This window comes from Medicago truncatula, chromosome 7, assembly GCF_003473485.1.
Source record: "Medicago truncatula cultivar Jemalong A17 chromosome 7, MtrunA17r5.0-ANR, whole genome shotgun sequence".
NCBI classification, from domain to species: domain Eukaryota; kingdom Viridiplantae; phylum Streptophyta; class Magnoliopsida; order Fabales; family Fabaceae; genus Medicago; species Medicago truncatula.
This window is the reverse complement of record NC_053048.1, coordinates 1,536,392-1,563,625: the sequence shown is the minus strand read 5'-3', so window position 1 is coordinate 1,563,625 and position 27,234 is coordinate 1,536,392. Positions and strand designations below refer to the sequence as shown.

Here is a 27,234-nt window from a genome sequence, read left to right as displayed (position 1 = left end):
ATTTAATTAAATATCATATGTAAAATACTTATTAAATTTTATGTATATCTTTTTTTAGGGTGTGTATATATATAGGGGGCTGCTAACTTACACCCATCTAAAAACACTAAGGTGCAAGTTAGCAAGCTATACCCACATAAAATTATTAAGGTGCAAGTTAGCAACCTTCACTAATTTACACCCACTTTCATCATTCCAAATATTGTTTCGTTAAAAGTTTGTCTTTATTACATGTTTTGTACCTTAAACATGTCATTGTCTTTTTTGTTTCTTTTTTTAAGGATCTTTTTTAAGCTAGTTACAAAATTTCCCTTCTATTTAAAATTAATTAGAATATAAACAAAAGGGTGTTTTAGTAAATTACAAGTGGGTGCAGCTTGCTAACTTGCACCTTAGCGTTTTTAGGAGAGAGAGAGAGAGAGAGTTGCAATGTTTGGTTGAAAGCGCGGTTCCGCTTAAAGTTTCTCTTTTTGCTTGGTGTTTACTTCTTAACCACATCCCGACTAAAGAACCCTAGTTTAGGAAGGGAGTTATTAATAGCAACGGCCGTTTTTGCAGAGGACGATGTGACATGAATGAAGGCAAAGATCATTTATTTGTCGGATGTAATTTTTTACACCGGAGGGTGTAACATGAAATAGTAGGTCACGGTTTTCTTTATGAGCATTTTGGTGATTTAGATGGTTTTTCAAAAAGGGATTTGCTTTGAATGTTATTTGGCTTTCTACGATTCGGATCATTTGGAAAGAACACAATGGTCGTATTTTTCAGAATAAGGAGGAAAATTTACAAACTTTATATGAGAAAATTAAGCTTCAGTCTTATTGGTAATTGAAATCAAAATGCATTACCTTTATTTTCGATTACCATTAGTGGAGGCTTCATCCTCTACGATGCTTGTTGTTTGTCTCTTAAGTTATTTTCTATTCTTATTTTATGTTTTATACAAAATTTATATTGACTTTTTATTAACTCTTTGCAATCTTTTCTGCCACGGCTAGTGCTGGAAAAATGATCGTTAATGATATTCCATTTTTCCTTATTAATTAGAAGAAATAGTCACGTCAGGACGTCATGCTAACAAATACCAAGTACTACAAAGATACTTGTTAAAGATTTTAAAAAGGAAAAAATTACTAAAATTTATATAGAAAAAATATTATTTTTTAATATTTCAATAGGTTGAATGCATAATTTTCAAAATAAAATTTATATTTTGAGCTTCTTAATAAGTGCCATTAGAGAAAAATTGCATTTCCTATATTTAAATTACTAGAAAGATATTCTGTATAAAAGCTAAAACATATGATCAATCGAAATAAAGTTACTCACAAAAAAAAAGAAAAAACCAAAAAAATGGCATTGCTTGAATGTATATGGAACCTTGCTCTGGCCAACCCCATACGTGGCACCCATTGAGTGGATGTGATTCTTAAAATAGGTCAATTTTATATATTATCCGACCAATTACACAACTCTTCTTACTTTTGTTCAATTGCTTTTGTTTGTCTGGTAAACGTGGAAGAATGAGTGAGAATCATCACCAATCTAGGATAAAAAGAACTAGACTTATTCAGACCAGCATATACCATTTGATGAATCTTGACATGACAAACCATGCACGAGTCTTGATATGAGACTTATCATGCTACCAAAATTAACATGCCCACACCACCAATCTAGCCAATATGTGTACGTGTCTTTAAGGGTGCACTTGACACATTCAAATGGTCGGAATTCATTCATGATTCATCATAGCCATAGGCACACTTATCAAGGTAAAAGACAAAAGGCTAACAAAGATTTGTTCAATTGATTCCCTCAAAAAAAAACAAGAAGATTTGTTCAATTGATGAATTGAATATGGATCTCTTTTGGACTTAGGTCAAGCCCGATGAACCATGAAAACGGGTATCATTATTGATCTACTACGGATCATGATATGGAGAAAATTGCTTGCTCACTTTCAAATAAACTTTCGAAAATATATCTCATGTAATTTAAGTCGTGCATGTGTTAATTCAATGTGACTTACGTTACGTTCGCTATAAGAATACATCCTACGTGTGCTAACTCACGTAGGTTATAATTCAACGTGAGTTAACTCATGTAGGTTATAATCCTAGTGTGAGTTAACCCATGCAGGTTATACTTCAGCTTATCGAATGTGAGTTAACTCACATGGAGGGTATTTTGGTCGGTTTATATGGGAGTAAACGTTTTTTGTTGGGAGAAGAGCAATTTTCCGATATGGATATGTCATGGAGGCACACTCAAGTAAATTCGAAGATACAATCAGGATCATGTGATCATCATCACTCCAGGATTTGTCCATAGTTGTTTCAAAGGACAATTGTCTAATTAGGAATTATATTAAAAAAAACATCTCAATTCTCTTTCTATAAATGTTAACTTATGATGTATAGGTTTCAGTACACATTTTTTAAATCCTAAAACCTTTCACTCATGATCATTCACTGACTTGGTTGTGAGAGTACTCGTAGCTACACAAACCCTAATGTGGTGTATTTGTTGTCTCATATAAATGATAAGAGTTATGATGTGGCACATTAACTGAAAATGTGAGCCTATACATTATATGACGCCAACATATTAAAAATTATCTTGGTTATGAATTTAAGTATCTCCATGACTAATTTGATAGTAATTAATCACGACATAATTGTAATTTTGGACCAAAAAGAATCATAAGTTATCTTAAATTTAATAGAGAAATTTGAGCAACATTTTACAATTTTATGAATGTATTTGTTAGTTCTTGAACATTCTACTTTCATTGTGGTCCGTTCTCAGCCATCTAATTACGACATTTGTGTTGTCTTTACTGCAACCTCCAACATCTTCATTATGTTAGGTGTGAAGGCGTGAATTTAGTCCCACATTGTTCAGAGATATAGCCTATATGGTGCATATAAGGTTTGAACAGTCTTCATCTCATAAACTAGTTTTGTAATTTGAATTAGGCCTAAATTCTATAAATAGTTCACAAAAATAAGAGACTGTCTTTTTGGTGTGCTAAAGTATCGAACCTAAAACATTAAAATTGAAAAGTAGATTTTCAACCAAGTTAGAATTATCGGCAAAATAAGAGACCATCTTAATCAATGGCATAATTTTGGAGAAAAATATATCTTTCTTTTAAACTATGACTCAATTTAACCGAACTTTAATCCTCTACAACTAAATTAAGGTGCTATAATTGTAGTAATTGTTAGATTTTGAGAAAGAACCTACTGTAATAGTTTTCTCTTAAAACATAGTTGTCTTTACAATAGATGATCCAAACACCAATTCACCCAACCTTATCTTTTATCTACAAAAACAAAAAAGGATAATATCCGTTGGAGAAATGATATTTGAACAACCATTTTTTGATGACAAATTTCTCTTTCATACTTATATTATATTCTTACTTTATCTCTCTATTGTTTTGGTTTTCGTATCAATACCTACTTTTCTTTATAAATTTATGATTGTCCCAAAAGTTATCACCAAAATGGTTGTTCAAATAACATAACAATCTCTATCCGTTGGTAGTTAATAGTTAATGGAGTGACCTTAACTTTACGGCGTTAAGAAATGTTTGGTTGTTTTTAGCACAACGTAGGATGCACGTGTACGTTCACCATTGCATTGCTTTTGTAGCATCTTCCTACAACACCTTTTTCTTACTTGCTTTTGTATAATTTTCTTAAATCATATAAGAAAAAACAAAGGTATCAATAATGTATGTATATCTATACATTGTGACAGAAATTTAAAGTAGTGACATGAGATAATGTGTTATTGTTTTTTTGGGGAGGGGGGGGGTGTTATGCAATTTCAATGATAAGGTTATAGAAAAAAATATAAATGATTTACGAATTTTTTTAAAAACCTACTTTACAACATAATGAAATGTTTCATTTTAGAAGAACTTGCTATATTTGGATTAACTTTCTGGTTAGTACTATTTTTCTGAAAGAAATGCAAGTTGTATAAATACAATTAATGTGGTAAAATTTACCAACTAAATTGGAGACCTTCATGATTTTTAGTAAGAATTGATGTTAGTCATCAACCAATAGTACTGTGTGTTGGTTAATATAAGTGATTGTACTTGGTATGCACGTAGAATCTGGTGCACAATACAAATTTAATTCATTATTCAGTGACGGTTGTTAAATTATTTTCTTTTAAGTATGTTTATTTTTTTTTGTTAACCTTCTGATTCTCAAGAGAATGAGGTCATGGTAATCCGGAGTTCGATCATAAAGTATAACATGGCAAAAAATTGTTGCACTAAAGAATTAAAGTTGAATTCTCCTAAACGATTCGTCCTTTGAAAAAAAAAAAAGTACATTATAACTTCAACCCAACACCTTTAAAGAAAAAAATACAACGAGTTCTATAAACCAGTTACAACTCGTCAGTACTAAATTATCAGGCGCCGTTTATGGTAGGAGACTTGAATAGGTCTCCCACAGTAGGAGACATTAAAAAATACTGATTTTTTTTTTTTTTTTTAACAAAAATGACATGTGTTGCGGTTAGATTGACGAAAAACACTGATCTTACCATAATCCCTCTACACTAGATTTATTTATTTTTTCATTTGGTAGATCTAAGAGAGAGACGTGTACTGTAGCAACTCCATTGTTGTTGCTGCACTTTCTGTTGATTGTTATACCTCCAACACAATAAATTATCCTTCATCGATCTTCAACAGCAAATCGTTGTTTTTTTTCAACACCAAAACGTCTTTTTTTGTTCTTTTTATTCTATTTTCATTCGTAATTTTCCATTGACCAGCTTGTGTTCACATCTGAACTTAAACACCATCCCTCTCCAGATCTGAGTTCTGTAAGATTTTCCATTCCGATTTTGATTGTTTTGTTGTGTAACATTTGGTCTGGCGACGGATTTAATCACTTTCATCTGAGTTTAGTGATGAATATGTGAACTTTGGGTTGAATGAATTGAATAATTGAGAAATCAATATTTTCTGCAATTTTGTTTTCAGGTGAATTAGATTAAATGAAATTTGAGTTTAATGAATGTTGTTTTCTGCAACTGTGGGTTGAATGGATTGGATTAAGATTTCCAAAATTCGTCGTTGTTGTTGTGATTTTCCAGCGGCGGTGCATCGCGTTGTTGTTGTTGTTGGACGAGTAAGAGATATGGAGAGGGAAAGAGAAAGATGATGGAACATAGTGTAAAAATAATCTAATGTTTAAAGAGTATGATAATACTATGGTCTTCAAAAGTTTTCAAGCACATCCAATGGTTGACATCAATTTTGTAAAAAAAAAAAAAAAAAAAAAAAATCAAATCACCTATGATAGGAGACCCATTTAGGACATGTACCGTAGCCTGAGCCAAATTATCATAATGAGAGAGGGTACCTCTTATTATGTTGACAGATTTATGGTTGGTGAAGATAGAAGTTGATCTGAAATTGAAGGATCACTTGCCAACATTGTTACATAATTCTAAGAATACTAGTTACAAACCCGTGCGAAGCACGGGTTTAATAACATATTTTGTAAAATAATTGTTCTAAAGGAAAAATGAGCAAATTATGGAAAATAACTACATATTTTTACGAAATTCTTACCCTTTAATTACAAAGCTTCGATGCATTAGAAAAGTTTTGACAGCTTTTGATGCATTGAATATCGTGTTTTTTAAATTCTATATTATATGTTTGAATGAGTTATATTTTAAAAAAAATATTTATTGCTAAAATTTATCAGAATTTGAATTTGAGCCGCTGCTAAAACGATAAATTGTCAAATTCACAATATATAAGCTTTATGAATAGAGAACTCATCATGTTCAAATGAGGCTAGATTGGAGAAGGTGATCATACATTGAAGCAAGAAACAATTTTTGCTTCAATGTACAATTTTCTGTTAAAACAATAATATGATCAAATACTTCAAATTATAAAATCATCATAGAATGATGGTGCAAGGAAAAATTTAAAATGTTTACAACTGTAATCTTCAAGTGGAAGTTAAGCTTCTTGAAAAAAGAGTAGAAGATTAAGCAAACAGGAAAAAAAAGTTTGAGGCCTGTTGTGGAAATTGATTGCACATATGCACTCAGCTGAAACTTATTTGCTTCTCTCACAATGGACATCATGCCTAGCAACTCCCAGAAACCCCTAATCCTTAAATCCTACACACTAATTTGGTTCAATGCACATTTTACCCAGCAACTCCCTAAAACCATTAGCTGACCATGCATACACCTACACTTTCTTTCCACGCTTCCTCTCAAATAAAAATTATCAAGTAATATAGAAGAATATATTATATCAAACAAAGAGTCATGGTGAATTCCAAACAATTTGATTAAGAGAAAAGAAACAGGTGTCATTCAATTCAAAATTATAGTCATACATTGTAATATATACAATGGATTATACCAAAATTGCAACAAAATCATCAAAGAATGGTGATGCAAGGAAAAATCTAAAATGTATACAGCTTTAATCTTCAAGCAGAAGATTAAGCAGATTGGAAAAATCACCAAGTTCTTTGCTTTTGGATCCCTATAAATCATCAGAAGATGATTAAGCTCAGCCCAAATCTCCTTTTCCTTTTGCTCTATGATATCTCCTTCAACTATCTTCAATAGTTTTTCTGCACTTCAAATCTTGTTCAATTCACCTCATGGACATTAGGGTTCACAATAATTTGATTGGAACAATACCAAAAGATATTGGACGCATGAAGAATATGGAATCTCTTGACCTCTCTAGTAATAAGTTATTGGCTGTAGGGGTTCTTTTAAGTTTCATCAACTATTGCTTAACTTCACGCTCAATTATATCAATCGAATGCAATAGCTGCTTCTTCTGAGGAGTCAGAAGCTCTGATTCACCATCTTCAGCAGCAGGAAGTTTCGCAATGTCGATGATGATTTTTGGAACTTTACTTCCATAAGGTGTACTCAGCTTTATGCAGGATTTTGGTGATTTCTTGTGGACACGTGAAGAAGATCCAAAAGCAGCAGAGAATGAAGATGGATCAGAGAAAATGGTCAGCTGGTTAGCATGAACTGGTGTTCCAGTTTGCTCAATCTCCTCAGTTCCCAGTCTCTCCCTCCTTCTCTCAATCGCCTAAACACAATATTAACAACACTAAATTAATTCAAATTCAAACTAATCAGATAGAACTAAATATAAACACTCATCATCACATAACAAATCAACAAAACAACAGAATATTAACAACAATAACTTAATTCATAATGTAACTAACTTGTAAAACAAATTTAGACAATGTTTGTCTTATTGTGATAGAATTTAGATTTGTGAATACGATTAGTTAGTTTAGTTAGATCACAATGTAACTAACTTGTAACTATCTTAAACAATATTCAACTAATTTTAACAGATTATCTTTAGTCATCATGTTGAGTCACTACAAACTACGTAGAAACCTTGTATACTGAGCAATTTACCTGTGAAAACGCCTTGTATGCTATCGAGTATAACAGATATAGAAACCAGAAGAGCCAAGACAGTAACGTATTTAACAACCTCCGTATCACTACTGAAAATGTAGCCATAAACATGGCAGCATGCAAAGAGGGTTGCGCTCACTATACTTGTTTCAGTGAGTGCAAGTGACATAGCAACTAACACGGCAACACGTGCTTCAAATGGATTACCAGCTCCTAATTCATTTGAAACCCTTGTGCTATAAACCAATCAATTACTAAGATTTGACCCGTGCGACGCGGGTCTATTTGAAAATCACAAACAAACTTAATAAGTATAGAATATTATGATTAAAATTATCCTAATATGCATCCAACAACATTTAAAAACAAAAAGAATAGATGATATTGTTACATGATTACCATTTCTTTTCTTTTTTTGCTAATACATGTTTAACATTTCTAAAGATACTTTTAAATTAAAATAATATAGGATAAGTTCACTCAATCAAACTTATATCAAAGTAATATAGAATTTATTAGTTCATAAATTAGAATTTTATTAATATCTTCGAAACTCGGCATCGCATTGAGAATATTATACCTAGTTTCTATGAAGGGTTGTAGACATTCCACACTATCATTTGCCATAAGATCACATACAAAGTATTGAGTTTAGTACATAGGAACAACTCCAATGGAGCTACATTATCACATACTTAACACTCCGTAGTACATAACACATACAACTCAAGAAAGGCTAAAAGTCTTTTTTCGCGAGCTTTCTTATTCTAAACTCAAGAAAGGCTAAAAGTCTGTTTTTCACGAGCTTTCTTATACTAAAATAGAAGCCTCAATACACAAACAAAATTACACCATCAATCTCCTAAAGCTATCAAGCATCCAAACAATGATGAAAGAAATAGTAGCGTTTCAATGTTCCATCTTTCAATGTCGTCTTCAATTCTCATATTGTTGCAACCTCGTGCATACTATGTGAAACCCTACATATTTAAGTGAGTTTGGTGGAGTAAAAATGAAAATAAACCTTAGGTCTTATATTAGTTTAATTAATTAATGATATTAATATAATAATTTTTTTGTCACTTTGGCACTTTCACTGAACTAAGCTTAATGACTCAGATGTTCACTGAACCAAGTGCAGAAGAAATACCGCTACGTACCAGCTGCAAAAACCAGCTCTGAACTTTGCAGAAAATTACCTCAAACTTGCTCCAAATTAAGCATAAAATCACCTTGAACCAACTCTGAATTATGCAGAAAGAACACGTGCGTAAAACACCCGATTCAGTAGTAATAGGAAGATACCAAACCTACCAAACTACTACATTTAAACCCTCTATGGATTAATGCTTTCAATAAACATATGCAATTTAATTGTGACCAGATTCTAGTGATTTGCGGCCAGATTTAATTGCAAGACACGATATCATTCAAGCATATAAAATTTCATACCTTAATATCCCTTAAGCATCTCAAGCATCACCAATCAACTTCCCCTTAATCTTCTTTTCTACAAACCAATACCCAGAAGCATCTTAGAGTCATAACTTGTTCAAAGTTCAATTACAAAAGAAAAAAATCGAGTGCATCACCATCCAACGCTCGAATCAAAGCTGCATCAGTAGACAGCCTTGCTCCATTTGAATGCTTAGATTCATCAAACCAACGTACTTCCATGTGAACTACCTTTTCAAAACACATTTTCAGTAGAATCTACATGGAAAAATGAATATAGATCTGCAAGGCAAAGTAAAGGGCATCAGCAAGTATGAGTAAACACACTCAACTGCTCATAAAAGACAATTTCAAAACAATCTATTTAAGAAAAGATTCAAGGGACTCTGACAACATATACAAAAGCAAGAGTAAAAATCTTATGAGAGAAATGAACATCTAAAACACAGTTGAGAAGGATTTTTGTGACAGGAAATGAATGCTGTGAAAGATTGGCATACTATGGTATGAGTAGATTAGCATATTATCAAAACACATATTAATCCACAAGAAAAATGATGAGACCATAGAGTAAGGTAAAATCATTCATCTAAGGACATAATTCCTTTTTTAATAACGTATAATTGATAAATACTTAACTTTTCACTAAAAAAGCAAATTCTTTAACAGTCCATTAATACATAATTGAAAAAAGCAATTTCTTTAACAATCCATTGATACATAATTTTATGATACATTAATCTAATAGAATCTTTTGAAAATGCCTTCACCACCAAATAAAAGAGAGCAAACATATTTTCTGAATCATTGCAAGATTTTTCTATGTCATGATTTTTTGAAACTTCAAATAAGAGAGCAAGAATATTCTATGTATCAAATGACCTCACCATACAATAAAATTTACAACCAAACAGTATCAGCATCAATAATCTTCAGTGAAACACAAAATTAAGGCACAAAACTAATTCCAAATCAAATTAAACATAACCCTAATGAAATCCAACAATAATTTCACTATCTAAAGCAATATATTCTCCATTATCCAATAGCAACAACAGAGTAAAGTTAGTAAGAAAGGACTTAAAATTTACCAGTTATGAGGAAAAAAATTTAGGATCACTTATACCATAACATCCAAGCATAATAACTTCTATTCACCCAAACATGCATAATTAGTTTCAAAATCATTTATGTAGTAACTTAATTTCATAACTCAACCACTTTTCCCTGATAATTCCTTAAAGGTTCAAATCAAAGTTTTCATTTCATTATTCTCTAACCACATAACTTCTAAAAATTCAAAGCTTACTAAAAACTCACCTCAGATAACTTCCAATTGTTGTCACAAGCTCTTAACACCACTTCTCTATCCAAACCCTAACTTCAATCTTTCTCAAGAGAGGGAAAAGATAGAGAATCCAAGCTCTCCATAAGCTCCAAAGGTTCATAAAACATCCTTATAAGTTGGTTTAGTAAAGAAATGATGATTTTTGATGAATTGGGGAAAAAGGAAGAGGGAGGCGTGAGGTTAGAGAGAGGGAGGAGAGAAAAATCTGAAATTTTAGAGAGAGAAATGAGGAATGAAATGGAGGGAATGTTGTTAAATGACCATATATAGTCACCTCTTCTCCAATTTGTGATTTACCAAAATACCCCTAATAAGGGCAAAATTGTAAAAAAAACAGACATTAATTTTTCTAGATAGTATAGTAGATATTCATAGGAGGATTTTAGGAGAATAATATTAATGTTTAGAAATAGTAAAAGACGGTAGAGACATTTTATATGTTGAAGTGCAAGCTTCCAACCGTACTCTCCTCTACGTTTGGTGTATCTTATGACAAAAGTACAGGTGTAAGCACTCTGGAGAGCTAATTAATAGCTTATGAAATATCCACAAGTTATTCTCAACTTCTTGCAATAAACTACTAATGATAACTTATTAAAATAGCTTACAACCTATATGAAAGCATATTAAACATATTTTCTCTTGTTTCCTGCATTAGAAATTAATCTAATGTCAATCATTTACCATCACCATTTTCATGAGTTTATTCTATTTCTTTTACTGTCAAATCTATTTAGGGCAACATCAAAACAAGATGAGGACCTTGAGCTGATTCAAGTATCAAGATTTTTTTGTCCACAACTTGCTGGTGTTATGTTTTATGTCAATCAGAAATCAGAATAGATCAACATTCTTCAGAATAGAAATAAGAAAGCAACTTCCAAATCATAGACTTTGAAAGCGACTTTGGTGACGATCGAGTGATATCTCTAGTGTATGGAATGTGTTATATAGCAGAGATATCAATGTGTTCATCATTGAACTACATAAACAAAATAAGTTTATACAGTAGTTATTGAAATTAAGTTTATACAGTAGTTATTGAAATTCAAAATTTTAAATTTTTAAAATAGTGAGTTAATATATTTCTGAATGGATAAAGTACCAAAAGAAAAATAAAAGCAGATACATGAAAAATGATAGTATAAGTGGTACTGAGTGGAATAAGTTTTGTATATTAAGATACAACTGACAAGTTAAAAGATATCTTAACTCAAGTTTTGGAGAACTCACGGTTGCAACTTACAAATGATAAAAAAGATACAAAAGGTGATAGAAACTAGAATCCTGCCATATCATATTGTACCAAATCACCATCCCTCCCTTAACATCAAATACATGTAAATGTAAGTAAATTAAGATCACAAGTCAAGATTACAATTCATTTACTTACAGTTGCATTCTCCAAACATGGACCTTCATTATGCCTCTTCCCCATTCCAGAGCCTTCTACAGCGACCTCCTCACCGACATCATTAGCTATTGACTTTGACCTTGACTTGTTTCCTTCAAATTTCATCAAGGGTTTTCCAAACCATGCTCTAACACAAACTTAAGGCTAAAAATATTCTACTTCATGTAACAGAACAAATGGAACATAAAATACTTCTTTCTAGATGAGGGCAGCCGAGTTAAACCAAAAATATTAGGGCATAGTATCCTAGAGCATGAGCTGCTGTACTGCCAGTGCAATTAGCAACAATTAATGACTATTCTGTTCTGATCTGATAAAATAATTTAACAAAAAGGTCATTGTATGAAAATTACTTTTCAGCTTTCAAATCTATTGCCAAGTATACTTGGCTAAAGGCTGAAGTGTTGAATAGGTTTTTATTCTCCCAGATCCTAGATTTTGCTAACTAATTATTTTATTAACTGTGATTTTATGTTGTAGATTCTGTGACTGTCAATATAGGATGTGTGGTTTTAAGTTGACTGTCTTTATTTGAAAACCAAAACTCTGTTAGTCAAGTTGTCTCTGTTCTCTCAAATATTAGTTTTGCATTCCAAAACGTCGTCTATTTATTTTTATTTGTAGTCTAGCGGCCAAACTCATACACACCAACTGCAGAGAATCGGGGAATTGCCTGTTCGAATCCACATCCTATCATATCAAATGTCTCTTCCGCCTTTTACCATGAGTTGAACTTACATGATCTGTTTATTTGTGTTTATATGTTGTTACTAACTAGTCACTCTTCCAATTAGTGGTTCTTTCTAACATTTGCTAGTTATTTATTTGTGTGTAGTTTTTCTGTGTAACAGTGTGCGTATGGACATTTGACAACAGTGAAAGGTACTATCTAATCTAACTATGTTTTGGTTCAGCATCTGTAAGTCACATGCTAAAGCTTTGTATAGGACTATGAGGGTGGGTTATGCCATTAAGTAATCATGTAAAATAGTGTATATTGGAACAACTACAAACAAGGCTCAATTGTGTAATTATGTAAACACAGAATTTTCAAATCCTTATTGCATAAAAGTCAGAAACCTCTGAGCAAAAGTTTCATTAATATAAAGTGATATAAATACATCATCAAGATACCCCACAACGGCATACAATTTCACTCAAACTATTTTCCCTTTCCATCAATTGAGATTATACAGAGAGCAAAAATAGAGTGCAGGTTAAATACATATGACATTAAAAAGAGTCCACGCTTGTTATGAGAAAGCTTCAGCAAAAGAGAGCATGAAATAAGCCCATTCTTGCTGTTATGTATGCTGTATTTCTGTCCACTTCTTATTCTTATCAATGGTGGAGGGTAGATTATGGGAGTCAGCCAAAAACCCGCCATATACATATGTATCACCAACAATGTAGGAAACAAGGCAAAAATACGTATTGCGGCCTATGGTGGATGGCATAGTGTCCACCATGTCATGGTCCCAAGCAGCAATTTGACTTGACAACATTGTCACTGCCACTTAAATGGAATGATAAACAGTAAAGTAAATCAATAAACCATCAAATTTTGAGACAAACTATACCATTTTAAGATTTCAAAATTTCTAAAATTCCAATGGGGAGAGGTAGGTATATGTAAGTTACCTGAGAAGTTACACAATTTTTTTCCTTCATGACCTCAAAATGCTGATCTACAAGTTAATGCAATATTCAAGCTGAAGATCCGACAAATACTTCTTTAAACACAAGATCTTATTGTTCACAGTTCAGGTGCAGCCAGCATTAGAAAGCAAGTTGACTTTTTTCTGGTCTGAACCCCTCCTTTCCAAAAGCAACCTTGGTCTCTGATTAATCTGTAGTTAAGCTATGTAGGATCAACAAGGAGGCCGAAGCTCTCTTAGTACTTTTTATTCCCGTTATTTTGTGACTTTGATTTCAAAACGATTTTCCTTGTGTATCCTTGCAGACAAATCAGAAACAAGAGCATAATTATTGGTTTCATAGCATGCAGTCATAAATGCTGCTAATATTACACGATTAACATGAAGGTCCATGTCTAGTAACTTATTAAAGAACAGTGCAGCCATGCCTACTTTCTTCTCACTACAAAGCTTCCTGACCAAGGTGGTAGCCGTCCGGATCCAGAGTTTCTTTTCCAGCCTTTCTAGAATAACCATAGCAGATAAACAATCATCTACCTTACAATATTCATAAGCCAACGTTATCCTAGTAACTTCACATGGGACAAGTCCCTTTTCTATCATAGAGTCATACAAACTCCGAGCCTCATCACGCTTTGATTGTTTGCAAAGCCCGCTTATAATAGCGCCATACGTAATAGAATCCGGGGCACAGCCATGATCACTCAACCTATGGAAAAACTTCATAGCCAAAGTCAAATTTCCTTCTCTACAATAACCACATATCATTGATGTATAAGTTTTGTTTGTAGGAATAATTCCGATTCTCACAGCTTCCTCAAAAAACATCTCACTTTCTTTCATTCTATTTTCCCGACAGAAGACTGCAATCAATGTGGTGTATGAATGAATATCAGGTTGAATACCAATTTTTAACATCTTATTGAATAACGCCAATGCTTGCCTGATATTTTCCTGTTTACAATGTTCAGACATTAGAATATTATAGGTGAATTTATCAGGTTTCAGACCATTCTGAAAGCCATCCTCAAGCATTTTGTAAGCCTCTTGTACCCTTCCCCTTTTACAAAGGCCATTAACAATGGCATTATATGTACATAGATTAGGACTAAAACCTTCACTACTCATTAGATTCATCAAATCATATGCTCTTTCAAAATTTCCTGCTTTGCAATGCCCATCAATGAGAGTTGTGTAAGTGTTGGTGTTCGGTACTAATCCCTGCTCTTTCATTCGACTCAGTAGCATCTCTGCTCGGTTTAGTTTGTCCTCTCTACAATACCCGCTTATCATGGCAGTATATGTAAGAACATTTGGCTTGTGATTTTCGCTTCGAACAAGCTTAAGAAACAACCTAAACGCTTTCTCAGTCCATCCTTTCTTGCAAAGACCATCAATTAATGATGTATGAGTATACACATTAGGTTTCCAACCTTTACCAACCATCTCTTCCAACATTTCAAATGCTTGCTTTATGCTACCCCGTTTGCACAAACCTTCAATCATACAAGTGAAATTAATCAAATTAGGCTCCAAACCCATATCAACTAACCTACGAAAATACCATAATGCTCTGGTTGTGTAACCCTTTCCAGAGAATCTGCTAATTATTAACGTAAATGTTGCATTATCAACCACAAAACCCCTCTCAAGCATGACACTCAACCACTTATCAGCCTCCAAAATGTTGCCAATCTTACAATACATAACAACCATCACCCTATAGCTAATAGAATCTGGTTGAACCCCTCTCACGCACATTTCCTCAAACAACAACTCTGCATATTCAACCAAACCCATTTCACTCGTCACCTTGATAATCCAATTCAACGTCCTAGTATTCGGAACCAAACCCTGATTATGCATTTCAATAACCATCTCCACAGCCTCTTTCAACCTCCCAACCTCAGAAAAACTCTCCACCATACACCTCATAACTTCACAAGCTTTCTCCGAATTCCTATTCCCAATCAACGACATGGCACACACAATGTACAGTCTCATAAAATGTCGAAACTTAGGATACCCAATAGCCCAATGGAAGAAACTAAGAGTCACCATTGAACCAGCATCACTTGCAAGTGAAGCAACAACGGAAACAGCTTGTTCATGGGTTAAAAAATCAACCTCAATCCCAAAATGGAGTCTTTGAGATGAAACTCTCATGTGGGCATGTTGATTATAAGATTCACACACCAATGAACATACCCTTTGGACCATAGTTTGAGATATGGGTTGTAATTGTGTTGAAGAAGAATAATAACATAGTGATTTTCTTTTAAACGTGAAAATTGAGGTGAATCTACGTGAAAAGCCATGATTTTTTAGAATCACAAAGCACAACATGAAAAATGTGCAAAGTGTGGAAAATGATTCAATCAATGAGGGAAACTGAAATTGGAGAATTCATCAATTTAACCAATGAATAAGCTATTTAAATCCTCAATTGCATGAAATGAAAAGAAAAAAAGAGATTAGGGTTTGTTTATAAATCTAGGGGTTTTGCATAAGAGAAAACTGGGAAGAATAGAACGCACCAACAGTTGAAGAAAAAGGAGGAGGCGGTGGCAGATTGATAGGTGAGAGCTGGTTATTGTACGGTGGTCGATGGACGGAGCTCGCGGTGGCCTGAGGGTTGCGCCGGTAGGGTGTAGTGGTGGAAATGAGACTAAGAGTGTTCTGTGAAGAGATGGGTGAGTGTGTTGTGTTGTATTAGGCTCTGTTTGGTTTTGTAAAACAAAAAAAAACAAAAAAAAAAAGATATTTGTACAACCATTTTGTAACAACTTTTGTGACAACTTTCTCTCTCATACTCACATATGTTTTTACTTTATCTCTCTATTGCTTTGATTTTCGTGCCAAAATCTACTTCTTCTTTGTAAATTTATGGTTGTCAAATAAGTTGTCTATCAAATAGTTGTTCAAATAACACACCTCAAAAAAAAAAATGTTTCTTCTAAAGTTCTAATTTTCTTTCTAAAGTGAATAAGCGGCTGTCTAGATTTCGAATCCCGACATCAACTTGTATTATACAATGTTCATTTAAAATAGGGTTTTTTTTTTTTTTTTGTGGTGACCGAAATTCGAACATCGGACCTTACATATTTTAAAATAGGATCTTTTGACCGGTTGCTGCGGGACACTAATTAAGGAAACAAAAAAAGAGATATTTACATTGAAAACATCATTTTTTACACTTTTTTAAATTTTGACTACACAAGTTCTAAGACACTCATACTATATTTAGTTTTTTTAACTATTGTCTCAGAGACTCTGGTTAACATTTTTTTAAAATAAAACTAAGGGGGAGTGTATTGGATTAAGATTTTAAAAGATTTTTTTATTAAAAGTCTTGTGTATTCAATCAAGACTCTTTTCAACTTAAAAAAAAAAAAACGACCTTACTTGAACATGATCTATTCTATAGGATCGTACTACTGTGTCCTTGATTTCTAAGGAGACAGGAACATACGTCTGGTGGATGAACCATGACCGTGTGATCAGAGCATGATTAACGGCCAGGATGATGTGTGCATCATCTTCAGCTGTAGATGATCGTTCTTGGCCTAGTTCAACTGACTGAGATGGTCACACGGTTGTCTGACAGACTCAAAACAACCTTTTAAAAAAGTCACCAAAAAAAACTTAAAAAAAAAAAAAAAAAAACTTGTGCTATTCAATTAAGACTATTTGTCATTTAAAAAAAGTCTTGTGATATTCAATATAAACTTTTCATCATTTAAAAAAGTATTGTGGTATTCAAAATCGTTCAAATTTTAAAGCATTGTTTAATGAATTAGATTTTGATAGTTTTGTGGGATTTTCTGATAAAATTTTAGCATGAAAAAATCTTTTTTGAAAACGAGATTTCCTAGCATTGTTTTTTTCTTTTAAGATTTTACCATCTCTCTCCTCCATTCTCTCTTCTCTCCCTATCCCATCTCTCTTCTCTATCTCTCCTTTCTCTTTCTATCTCCCTCCTTTCTCTATCTTTCATGTATAAAATAAATAAATAAATAAAAGAGTATTTGTTGAGAATATTGCGAAGACAGTGTGTTATAATTGTTTTTTTCAATTAGTCTTTAAAATTCATAAAATTTTATGAAATCTTATAAAATATAAAATCATTTCAAATCTTTTTAAATCTTATGAAAAAATACATTGAAATCCAAATTGTAAACCTTGATAGTATTTTAAAATCAATGAAAGTTATTAAAATCACGCAAAGTCTTTTAAAATCCTCTAAAACTTACAAGATCGGCATCATTTAGTAGTATTAAGTTATGTTGATCAAATAAGGTCAAATGCATCTAAATGTCCTTTAAGTTTTTCGTTTTTCCCAAAGTCGTCCTTTAAGTTTCAAAAGTCCCGAAGTGGTCCTTTAAGTTTCAAAAGTCCCAAACAAGTCCTTTTAGTTTTTGAATCGTTTCAAACAAGTCATTTTAGAGAATGATGGTGATGATTCATATGATAGCAACAAAGAGCATTATCCACCATTTGTCATGCCTAAAAAGATGACTAATTTTAAGTGGGTGTTAGGAGCCAGATTTGGTAACAAAGATGAGTTCAAGGAAGCAATTACCAACTATGCTATCTACAATAGGACTTGTTTGAAACGATTCAAAAACTAAAAAGACTTGTTTGAGACCTTTGAAACTTAAAGGACCACTTTAGGAAAAATGAAAAACTTAAAAGACCTTTAGATACATTTGACCATCAAATAATGACAACTTCTAGTTTGTTTAAGGTAGATATTGTTTTAAATTGAGGGGTGATATTTGAAAAACAACCCAAAAAAGTTATCACTATGTTGTATACACAATTACACACCATAGCTTATAACCTCAACAAACCTCTCATTTATGGGGGCCTCATTTAAAGCCAAAGTAAAGCTTTGTATGGACTTGCCCATCGAAATTGGCATTAAAGGAAATCGAACCTGAGACCTTGAGATGAACAAACTCCAAGATTTCAAGTCAACCACTAGGCCAACCCCAAATGAGTTTATATATATATATATATATGGGGGCATATCACATGAGAATGACTAACTTATGTGAGAATGGTGAGAATAAATTGCAGCTATCGGATTAAAACACCACTTAAATGACTCATGTGCCAAACATGTGACCATTCTCTATTCCCCAATTCCTATTCTCTTCTCTCTCTCTCTCTCTCATTGTGTAAGATTAAAATCAATTCACATTTTTTGCAAATTTCATGAATTGAGTTTTTTGTTATAACTTTTTCAACTACTCCGCCTTCCACTACCAAGGGGGACATTGTCACCGCTTTCCCCTCCCTACCAGTTCCGCCGTCGTTTATTTCCCTCCTCCATCATCACTGCTCTCTTTTTTTCAGATTTATTAATTTGTTCTTTTCCAAAAAAAAAAACATAATAATTGAGAAAACAAATTTGTGTTGTAATTGGATTTATCAGTTGTGTTGAAGAATTTGAATGAATTTATTTTTGTTGTAATTAGATGAAGAAGATGTGTGATTTGGGAAAGAATTAGAGTCTGGAGGAGAACACGTGAATTAGAGGGATAATTTGGAATTAGGTGCAGCAACTCACTAATCTATCTTTTAATCTTAGCCATTCCTTTTTAATCTGATGGTTGTAATTTATTCTCACCATTCTCACATAAGTTAACCATTCTCATGTGATATGCCCCATATATATATATATAATGTTTTTTATGTTACGTCTTGTCCAAAAGAAAAATGTTACGATGCTTAGAGAATCTGAAGAGAGACTAGTTATGCTTAGAGATTTTGTCAAAAAAATTCACAAAATCTGAAGAATTTGCTAAGCAGACTAGTTATGCTTAAAGAATCGATCAGAGAAAGAAAGTATATACATAGGTTATGTCAGATTCACTAAGTACGAAAGCTTATGCTTAGAGAAAATCACAAAACAAAACTTGAACATATATATAAATCAGTTTTTCACAAACTCAGCTTAAACTAATTAAACGCAGCCCCCGACATCGCCGTCATTTTGATAAAGGTAGTTTATCGGTTGTTATTCTTCTAGAACAGTGGTAAGTATGTCAATTTCATCAAAAAAATAAAATATTGTATTCAAGGAGACCACGCTTAGCTAACTTGAGTTTATATCGACACATTTTCTGAACAATGTATTTATAAAGTGTTTTGGTGGTTTAAATCAATATAAACTTAATAAATTATATAGATAGATTTGTGTTAGGAATGAATTTCAAGAACTAACCTTGTATGGTTCCTCTTAATCGATTGTATACTTTTTATGCCTCAAATATAACTCCACCATTTCCTCAACGTACGTCTCCAAACTAATGTTAACGACATGAAATAACATATAAACAAATGGCTTCTGATGCTCGGTAGAAAAATAGCTGATTGTTTTTTTTGGCCTATGCTCGAAAAGTTATACATGAATATAGGCATACCCCTAATCTCTCAGGCGATAACACCTATACATAATCTAAACCATGTCCATTAGATAGCCAGCCTTATTAGGGATCTAACTAAATCAAAAGATCAACTGTGACACACTTCATCAGCAAGAAAGCATTTAAAAAAGGTTTATACTAAAATTATATTGAGAACGTAAATCATATACAATCATCAAGACTAAGAGTATTACGTATATTTCTAGATATTTACATCAAATCCCAACACAAAAGAAAATTTAGATAGCCATGTGTCGCATGACTAACATCAGGTATGTGTTGAATCTTGGAGTACCAAGCATCCTTGGCATTCCAATGGCTTCAACCACTCTCTTCCCATGTTCTCTCTATTCTATTTTGGGTTTACAATTGATTGAGTTTACAAATGACTTGCACTTCTATTTGTTGAGTTTCCGAAGTTGCAGATTCTCTAAGCACAAAAAGCTATGCTTAGTGAATGAGGTTTCTTCAAGGGAGAGAAAAGCCAACTTTCTTCATATATATTTTTTTCCATAAATCTCCTTTATGGAGAGTTAACCGCCTTTGCTCGCTTAGCACAATTCTTGTGCTTAATGAATCAACTTTATCTCCAATATTATAGAATCCTCTTCTTATGATTGCTTTCACTTCTTAATGAATCAACTTTATCTCCAGGCATCTTTATGATGCCCTGGCATAACTCCGGCATGTACGCTTGTCTTGGATTTCTCTGCATTGGTGCAATTATTGTTCTAAACCTATAAAACTGTATAGAAACTGGACATAATAGTTTTCTTGCATACTAAACTAATACAAATTAACAATATATGTATCACATTGGGGGGTTTTAATAACTGATTTCTTGCAAAACAAGTCGATAAGTGCTATGGAAAATAACAATATTTTAGCACTTACCACCAAATATAAACCCATGTTGGAAAAATGTTTATATATAGGGCTATGTGCGTAGTGAAATATTCATCAAGAACTTAACGGTCCATGGTCCAAGCCGCAGGCAAACTTTTCTAGCATCAAATAGAAGTCGCAAACCTTCTCCAAATTGTTCTTAGAGTATGTTTTATATTCACTTGGTTATTTACGTTCTTACCATGAGTAACTACACACCTATTAGTCAGAGATATAAGATTAACCTCTATTTATTTGTTGAAATTCATTAATGCAATTGATTTAATTTTAATTTCAGTTATATTAATTTTAATATGTTTCACCACTACAAAAAACATGATAATTCTGGCGGCTAAAACTGCCACTAAATACATAGATCGAGATTGGTGGTTATGATGTTTTCTTGAATGGTTAGACGTTGTAATTTTGTTTGTGAAAGGTTGGTTAGGTGCTACAATTTTGTTTCGGTTTGTAAGTTCATCTTGATCTCCTTATTTGATTCCTTTGCGATGGTTGTCAGGTTTGTTTGTTTTTGTTGCTTTGGTATTTGCTTTTAGGGTTTGGTTCAACAGATGGAAGAGGAGGGGAAGGAAAAGAGATGTTTTAGTTAAATATATGTTAGGTTCAAAAGTGGAAAGGGGAGAGATAGTGAGGGGTTTTAATTAAAAACATGTTTAGTTCACAAGAGGTGGACAGATATTTTAAAATAAAATTACCCTTTTTCCCTTAAAATTTTAGTAAGAATAATTTTGAGTTTTAACATAAATAATTTTGTCAATGTAATAATGACATTAATTTCACATTTTTCCTCCCCTACTAAAAATTGAACTAAACATGACAAATTAAAAATATCCCACCCCCTCCAGAAACCTCCAACCAAGCGGATCCTTATTCCCATTTTTTGTTAGTTCCACTGTGTGCTATTTTTGCTTTTCAAATTTATTAGCGATTGTATAGAGAATCTCTAAAAAAAGTAGTAATAAAAGGAGACTTATTTGAAATTTTCATTTGGTGGTAGTGTTTGTTATTTAGTTAATCACAATAGAATATTAGGATGGTCAAGGAAAAAGATGATTTCCTTCAATCTGTTAGTGTTCAATTCAATGGAGGGGGAATTACTCTTATTGGAGGTATGTAAGGAAGAATGTTTTGAAAGAAAAGAATATGTGGAGTTCTGTTGACGAAACAAAATATGCAAGATTTGCAAGGATGTGATGATCCATACTTGGATCAATAATTCACTGGCAAAATATGACATTGCTCAAGAGGTTTGGTATCATTTGAAATGTTTGTAAGGACAGTACGTCCAATTTTGTAAAATGATATAAGCTGAAAGTGATATTAGGGTTCTTTGTAATGTTTTCATTTCGAGTCATGTAATTATAGTTTTTCGGTAGCCAAGAAGTTCTTAGGTGTTTTTTATGTAATTTACTGCAATAGGCCTATGAAGGCATTACAAATTGGATAAATTATATTCGAACTCATCGGTAAAGGAAGGGTGAATCTAAATCTAGAATTCATGCCCCCCCTTTCAGATTCAATATGGTCAAAGAATTAGATGCATTGTGGGCAGATAGGATTGAGAAGTGTGCCTCCCCACCGTTAGCAGCAGGATTTTCTCTCGCTATATGGATAATATGATTCCCATGTACAAGGTCATCTTTAAAGAGATGGGGCTTTAACTTCCTTTCTCAGATTTTCAGAAAGAAGTCTTCAAAGTGGATGAAATTGGCTCCCTCTCAGTTGTATCCCAATTCATTTGGTTTCATTAGGGCCTTCGAGCTCGTTTGTGAGCATCTGGAGTTGACATCCCTTCTTCTATTTCGCACTTCAATTCACCGTTCTTCTCTATTCTTCGACTAACCCTTCTTCTCCCGTCTTCCTTGTTCTTCGATTCTCCCTTTATATATTTATAACTTAGGTCAAAGTGAAAGGGCCTAAAATAAAAATGTCATAACAATTTGATTTTTGTTTTAATCTTATTTATTTCGATGCATGCCATGTAAAAGTTTGATCCAAGCGGATATTAAAAAAATTCTATTGTCAATAGCAAGAAAATATGAGTGAATTTTTTTTAGAGGAATTAACATAAACTAGTGTTGTTTATTTTGAAATCGAGGAAATAGCAAGAAATATTTTTCAAGGAAACAAAATATAAAATATTTTTTCTCCATAAGCATAAGTCAGTTGATTTATATATTGTATTCTATCATTTTGAGCTGACTTTTACTACTCTATAGTGTGTGTGTATATCATTATGTTTGTTTATATAATTTTGATTACAATTTTGAAATTTATAAATATTAATGAAAAATTATTTGTACATCAATTTATCTACAAATTATTGTCAAAGCATATAATGAAATAATTTATCAACTCGACATATTTTGGTTTGCATGTATATAAAATTTAAATAAAATAACGATTATTGGTCTGTCATGGTGACAAACTCTTCTCAAATCAAAACTTAAATCTAGAACTTTATGTTAGACCTTCTTTCTAAAGACAAGTTTCTCTTTAGCCCATCACATCTCCTTTCGGTCTTGGTGAGTGTTTTTCTCTAGCAACCACGCATATTTTCATGGTTGATTGCTATTGAAATCCTTGAAGCTCGAAACTTTATTGTCTCAAGGTTTGCTAGACTATTTTCATGTTTTGTAATCCTTGTCTATATTCACTTCATATTTCGCAATCCTTGTCTATATTCACCTGTTTCAATATTCACTACACCATTTGGTGTCTCTGGCAACACATTTTTAGGCAACACGTAAAAATTGTTGCCTAAAAGTCGCTAAGGCAACGTTTTCTGACTGTTCCCAGAAATATTTTCACAACCTCTGGAAAACGTCCCCTAAAATAGATATATTTAAAAAATGTTCAATTACTCTTATGAAGATAAGATTTGGAAAACTACAAATTTCTTATGCATGTAAAGAAGAATACTGATTATAGGAAAAAAAAAGAACAAAATAACAACAAATTGAATGAATGTATGATGTTTAATTGATCCTCTATTCCTTGATATTTGTTTAAGGTTCTATGATGGTACTAATTGGATATGTCAATGCTAGTTGTAAGTTTCGCTCTTTAAGTTTACTTTTCTTATTATGTAAAAAAAATTATGATAGCATATTCATTTTTACATACTCTTCATGTTTCATCAAAGACATTATTTTGGTTGGGTCTTTAGGATGCTTTTTTATCGTGGAATCAAGCACGAACTTACGAGTTAAAGTTTCACTTTGGTTCTAATGTTGATAAATAAAGGATTGATCAAGTAAAGATTGCCACTTCCATGTTAATGATTATATTTTGTATGTACTTTGTTGTCAAAAGTTATTTTGTAGGCAATACTTGATGTAATATCTCGAATTATACTTGTTTGTAATGTATCACTATGTCATGTGGGATTGGAAATCTTTCCAACCTACAAATAAGTATGGCTTTAATAACTTTTATTATCATTCTTTATATCATGGTTTTGGTTTGGATAATGGTTGTCAAAAATATATTTGATCCGATGAGGAGTGTCTGATAATTGCCACTCTTTAAAATAAAAGTTACAATTTTAGTGTATAATTATATATATTTAAAAAAAAAAATTCTGCCAATAAGCTATGGGGACGGTTTGTAACTGTTGTCATTGTTTAATTCTAAGGCAACTCTTAAAAACGTCGCGTAACGTGTTCTTGGAAAATCGTCACCTTTTTCCCTTAGTTTAGGCGACGATTATGAATAATGTGCCCAAAGAGTGACAAAAAACGTCCCTTAGACTATAGGCGACGCTCGTATAGGAGACACCTGAAAAACGTCCCCTATACTCTTTGGCAACATTTTACGTAGTTCGGGCAACGTTTTTCAGGTGTTGTTAGAGAGAATAAATGGGGTAGTGATTAAAACTTCATCTTTCGATCCATCGCTTAATATTTGTGATGAATCAATAACAACTAATAAACTTCATCTTTCGATCCATTAATTAATATTTGTTATTGATTATAAGAACGGTGAAATATATTAGAAATTAGGTTGACATAAAATTAGGGTTCAAGGCTTGGTTTGATTAGGATTATGTCATTAAAATTATTCAACAATCTAAAGACAAGAAGATTCTACTCACTCACGTTCATTGTAGACATAGAAGAAAAGAAGAAGAAGAAGAACATAAAAAGTAAATAACAATAAAATAAAGGTGAACTTTTCTTCCAAGAACAAAAGATGGTTTTACAAACTAGTTGGCTGCTCTATTTATAGTCTAACATTGACTTGAGCCCCAAGAATTAAATCACTAAAGTGTTGCACAAAAAACCATGGGCTCTAGGTCAGAAATACTAAAATAGAAAGCTTTGTCGAAGAAGCAAAAGGGTAATATGGGGCGCGCCACTTGTTATATTTTTGTACAAGATCTTCTAATTCTTTGCACAAGATTTTTTTGTATGGGATCTTCATATTTTTGACATGAATCCTTGCACAAGATATTTTTGTATGAGATCTTCATACTTTTGGCATGAATAAGCTCCAATTCTCCTTTCTTTTGCTCCAAGACTCCATCTTTCAAATATTTGTTCCTAAAATAAAATAACTTGCAATTGAAGTAAAATAGTTCTATAAGGAAATACATATTAAATTTAATTAAAATAAACTTAAATATTATTAAATAAAAGACACTAACTAATGACTCATTATTGACTCATCAAGCCATAGCCAGAAGCACACATATGAGAATCATGATCAATAACGCCACGACGAAATAAGTTATCCTTTGTAGGTAACCTATCTCGAAATAGGCGCCAAACAAAAAGCACTACCTTCAATGAGATATCCTTATTCCACAGCGATGTCGACGCCACTGAAGATGTATCAAGATGCTGAATCGTCAAGAACTGGTAAGCACTACGAACAAAATAAACACGGGAATTCTCCAAAGACCAATGCCACATATCATCTTTGTTAACTTGCAGATTAACATTTTGAAGTAAAAGAGTAAGCTCCCCAATCTGCTCCTCCTCCCACGCAAACAACCTCTTCCTCCACCGTAAAAGAGTCTGCCCTTGGGACTTATTTATCGTAATAGCAAAACTTAATCTAATAGAAAACTTTTTTCTACTATGCACAAAAGGAAGGAAGTCCCGATCTCTCATTTGTTTTTAATTTAATTATGGGTATGAATGCTATTTTTTCAGCATTATTTTCTAATAGAATTTTCACATCCAACATATTTAGAAACAAACCACAACATAATAGTTTATGTCCCATTACACCTGTCATATCTATGGTCTATGTTTCCCAGCAACATTAAAATTCATGCATGCTTCAGCTAAAAAAAATTAAGGCCAAATACCTCTTTTGGTTATTTAAGTTTGATAGAAATATTAGGTTATAGTCCTTGAAGTTTTTTATGTTTCAAATAGGTCCTTATTACCCTTTTAAGGACCTATTTAAAAGCTAAAAACTTAAAAAACCTCAAATAAATTCATTAAATTAACAACTTAAAGGACCTGTTAGAAACTTAAAAAAAATTAAATGGCCTATTTAAAATTTAACAAATTTAAAGAACTACCCCGATATTTTTGTCAAACTTAAAAGATCAAAAAAAGTATTTTGCCAAAAATTAAATCCTATGAGATTTTAATTTTTTAACAATGCATGAATTTGAGATTTTTTTTAGACAAAAATCAAATATTTCAGTTATTTATCATTAAATTGTAGAACAACATATATGATTTTTTTGGGAAAAAATCCAATAGTGAAATTGAATTCATTAAACTTTTAAAAAATGGACAAATATCAATGTCCCAAATAGTATGAACTAGAGATTTTATATATGTTTGTGAAATAAACTAAATAAAATAAATATTAATGATTCCATGATAATTTCAAAATAAAGTATTTTTCGTTTTTTAAGATTTTATGATGATAATGATCGAGAACATGAATAAGTGAAATGAGAAACAAAAATTTGTTTTGGCAACATAATTCTATAATCAATGATAAAAGAATAAATATTGTATCTCACACATGTTAGTGGGACATACCTTTAAGAGGATGAATATGTTAAGAGTCACTATTTTACTCTCTAATTGCTCATTTGAAATTTTTTTATCTCAGTGTATGAATGATAATTTTCCTTTTCTTGATTATATTTATAGTGACATATACTTGATCATCTAGTTTGTTACACTTTTTTCTAAAGATAAAAGAAAATAATTGGACATATATTCATAGCGTGATTGTTGCACGATATATTGTGTGCTAACAAAAAAAAAATTGTGTTTGTTCCACTTTTTCAAATGATAAGGAAAAAAATCGAACATATACAATTTCTTACATTTTGTTTAAATATTTGAATTTACTATTATATATTTGTTATATGTGTTATTTATTATTTTGTATTGAAAGTTAGGGGTAATGTTGAAAGAGTTCAACGAGAGATGAATAATTTTCTAAAGACAACTGATTGATTTGGATTTGGATTTGGTGAAATACGGCCCAACCCAATTCAAGTGTAAACCTTGCCTATCGAAACCCTAATTCTTGTTGCTTTTAAAAGCTATTCGCTTCCAACCC

At 32.3% G+C, this 27,234-nt stretch overlaps 1 protein-coding gene and 1 non-coding gene across 6 annotated transcripts; one reads left to right on the top strand and one right to left on the bottom strand.

Annotated features, from left to right (window-relative positions):
* Positions 1–8,073: 8,073 nt before the first annotated feature.
* On the bottom strand, positions 8,074–16,066 carry LOC25497440 (pentatricopeptide repeat-containing protein At4g19890). Of its 5 annotated transcripts, none has more exons than XM_039827325.1 (4): positions 10,252–16,066; positions 8,929–9,213; positions 8,627–8,720; positions 8,074–8,456 (listed from the first exon to the last, which is right to left on the bottom strand). In XM_039827325.1, the coding sequence occupies exon 1, from the start codon at positions 15,695–15,697 to the stop codon at positions 13,607–13,609; it is 2,091 nt and encodes a 696-aa protein (XP_039683259.1). In that variant the 5' UTR covers positions 15,698–16,066; the 3' UTR covers positions 8,074–8,456; positions 8,627–8,720; positions 8,929–9,213; positions 10,252–13,606. The 5 variants fall into 5 exon arrangements, with proteins under 5 accessions (XP_039683259.1, XP_039683258.1, XP_039683261.1 ...); XM_039827324.1 differs by having other exon boundaries at positions 8,637–8,720; XM_039827327.1 differs by having other exon boundaries at positions 8,676–8,720.
* Positions 16,067–16,746: 680 nt separating this feature from the next.
* On the top strand, positions 16,747–16,961 carry LOC112416887 (small nucleolar RNA U3). The gene has a single exon (XR_003007399.2). It is a non-coding gene; the product is annotated as a small nucleolar RNA U3 (small nucleolar RNA).
* Positions 16,962–27,234: the final 10,273 nt, after the last annotated feature.

Excerpts from the sequence above, each read along its gene's own strand:
- LOC25497440 (XM_039827325.1), bottom strand. The coding sequence starts at position 15,697 with ATGTTGTGCTTTGTGATTCTAAAAAATCATGGCTTTTCACGTAGATTC.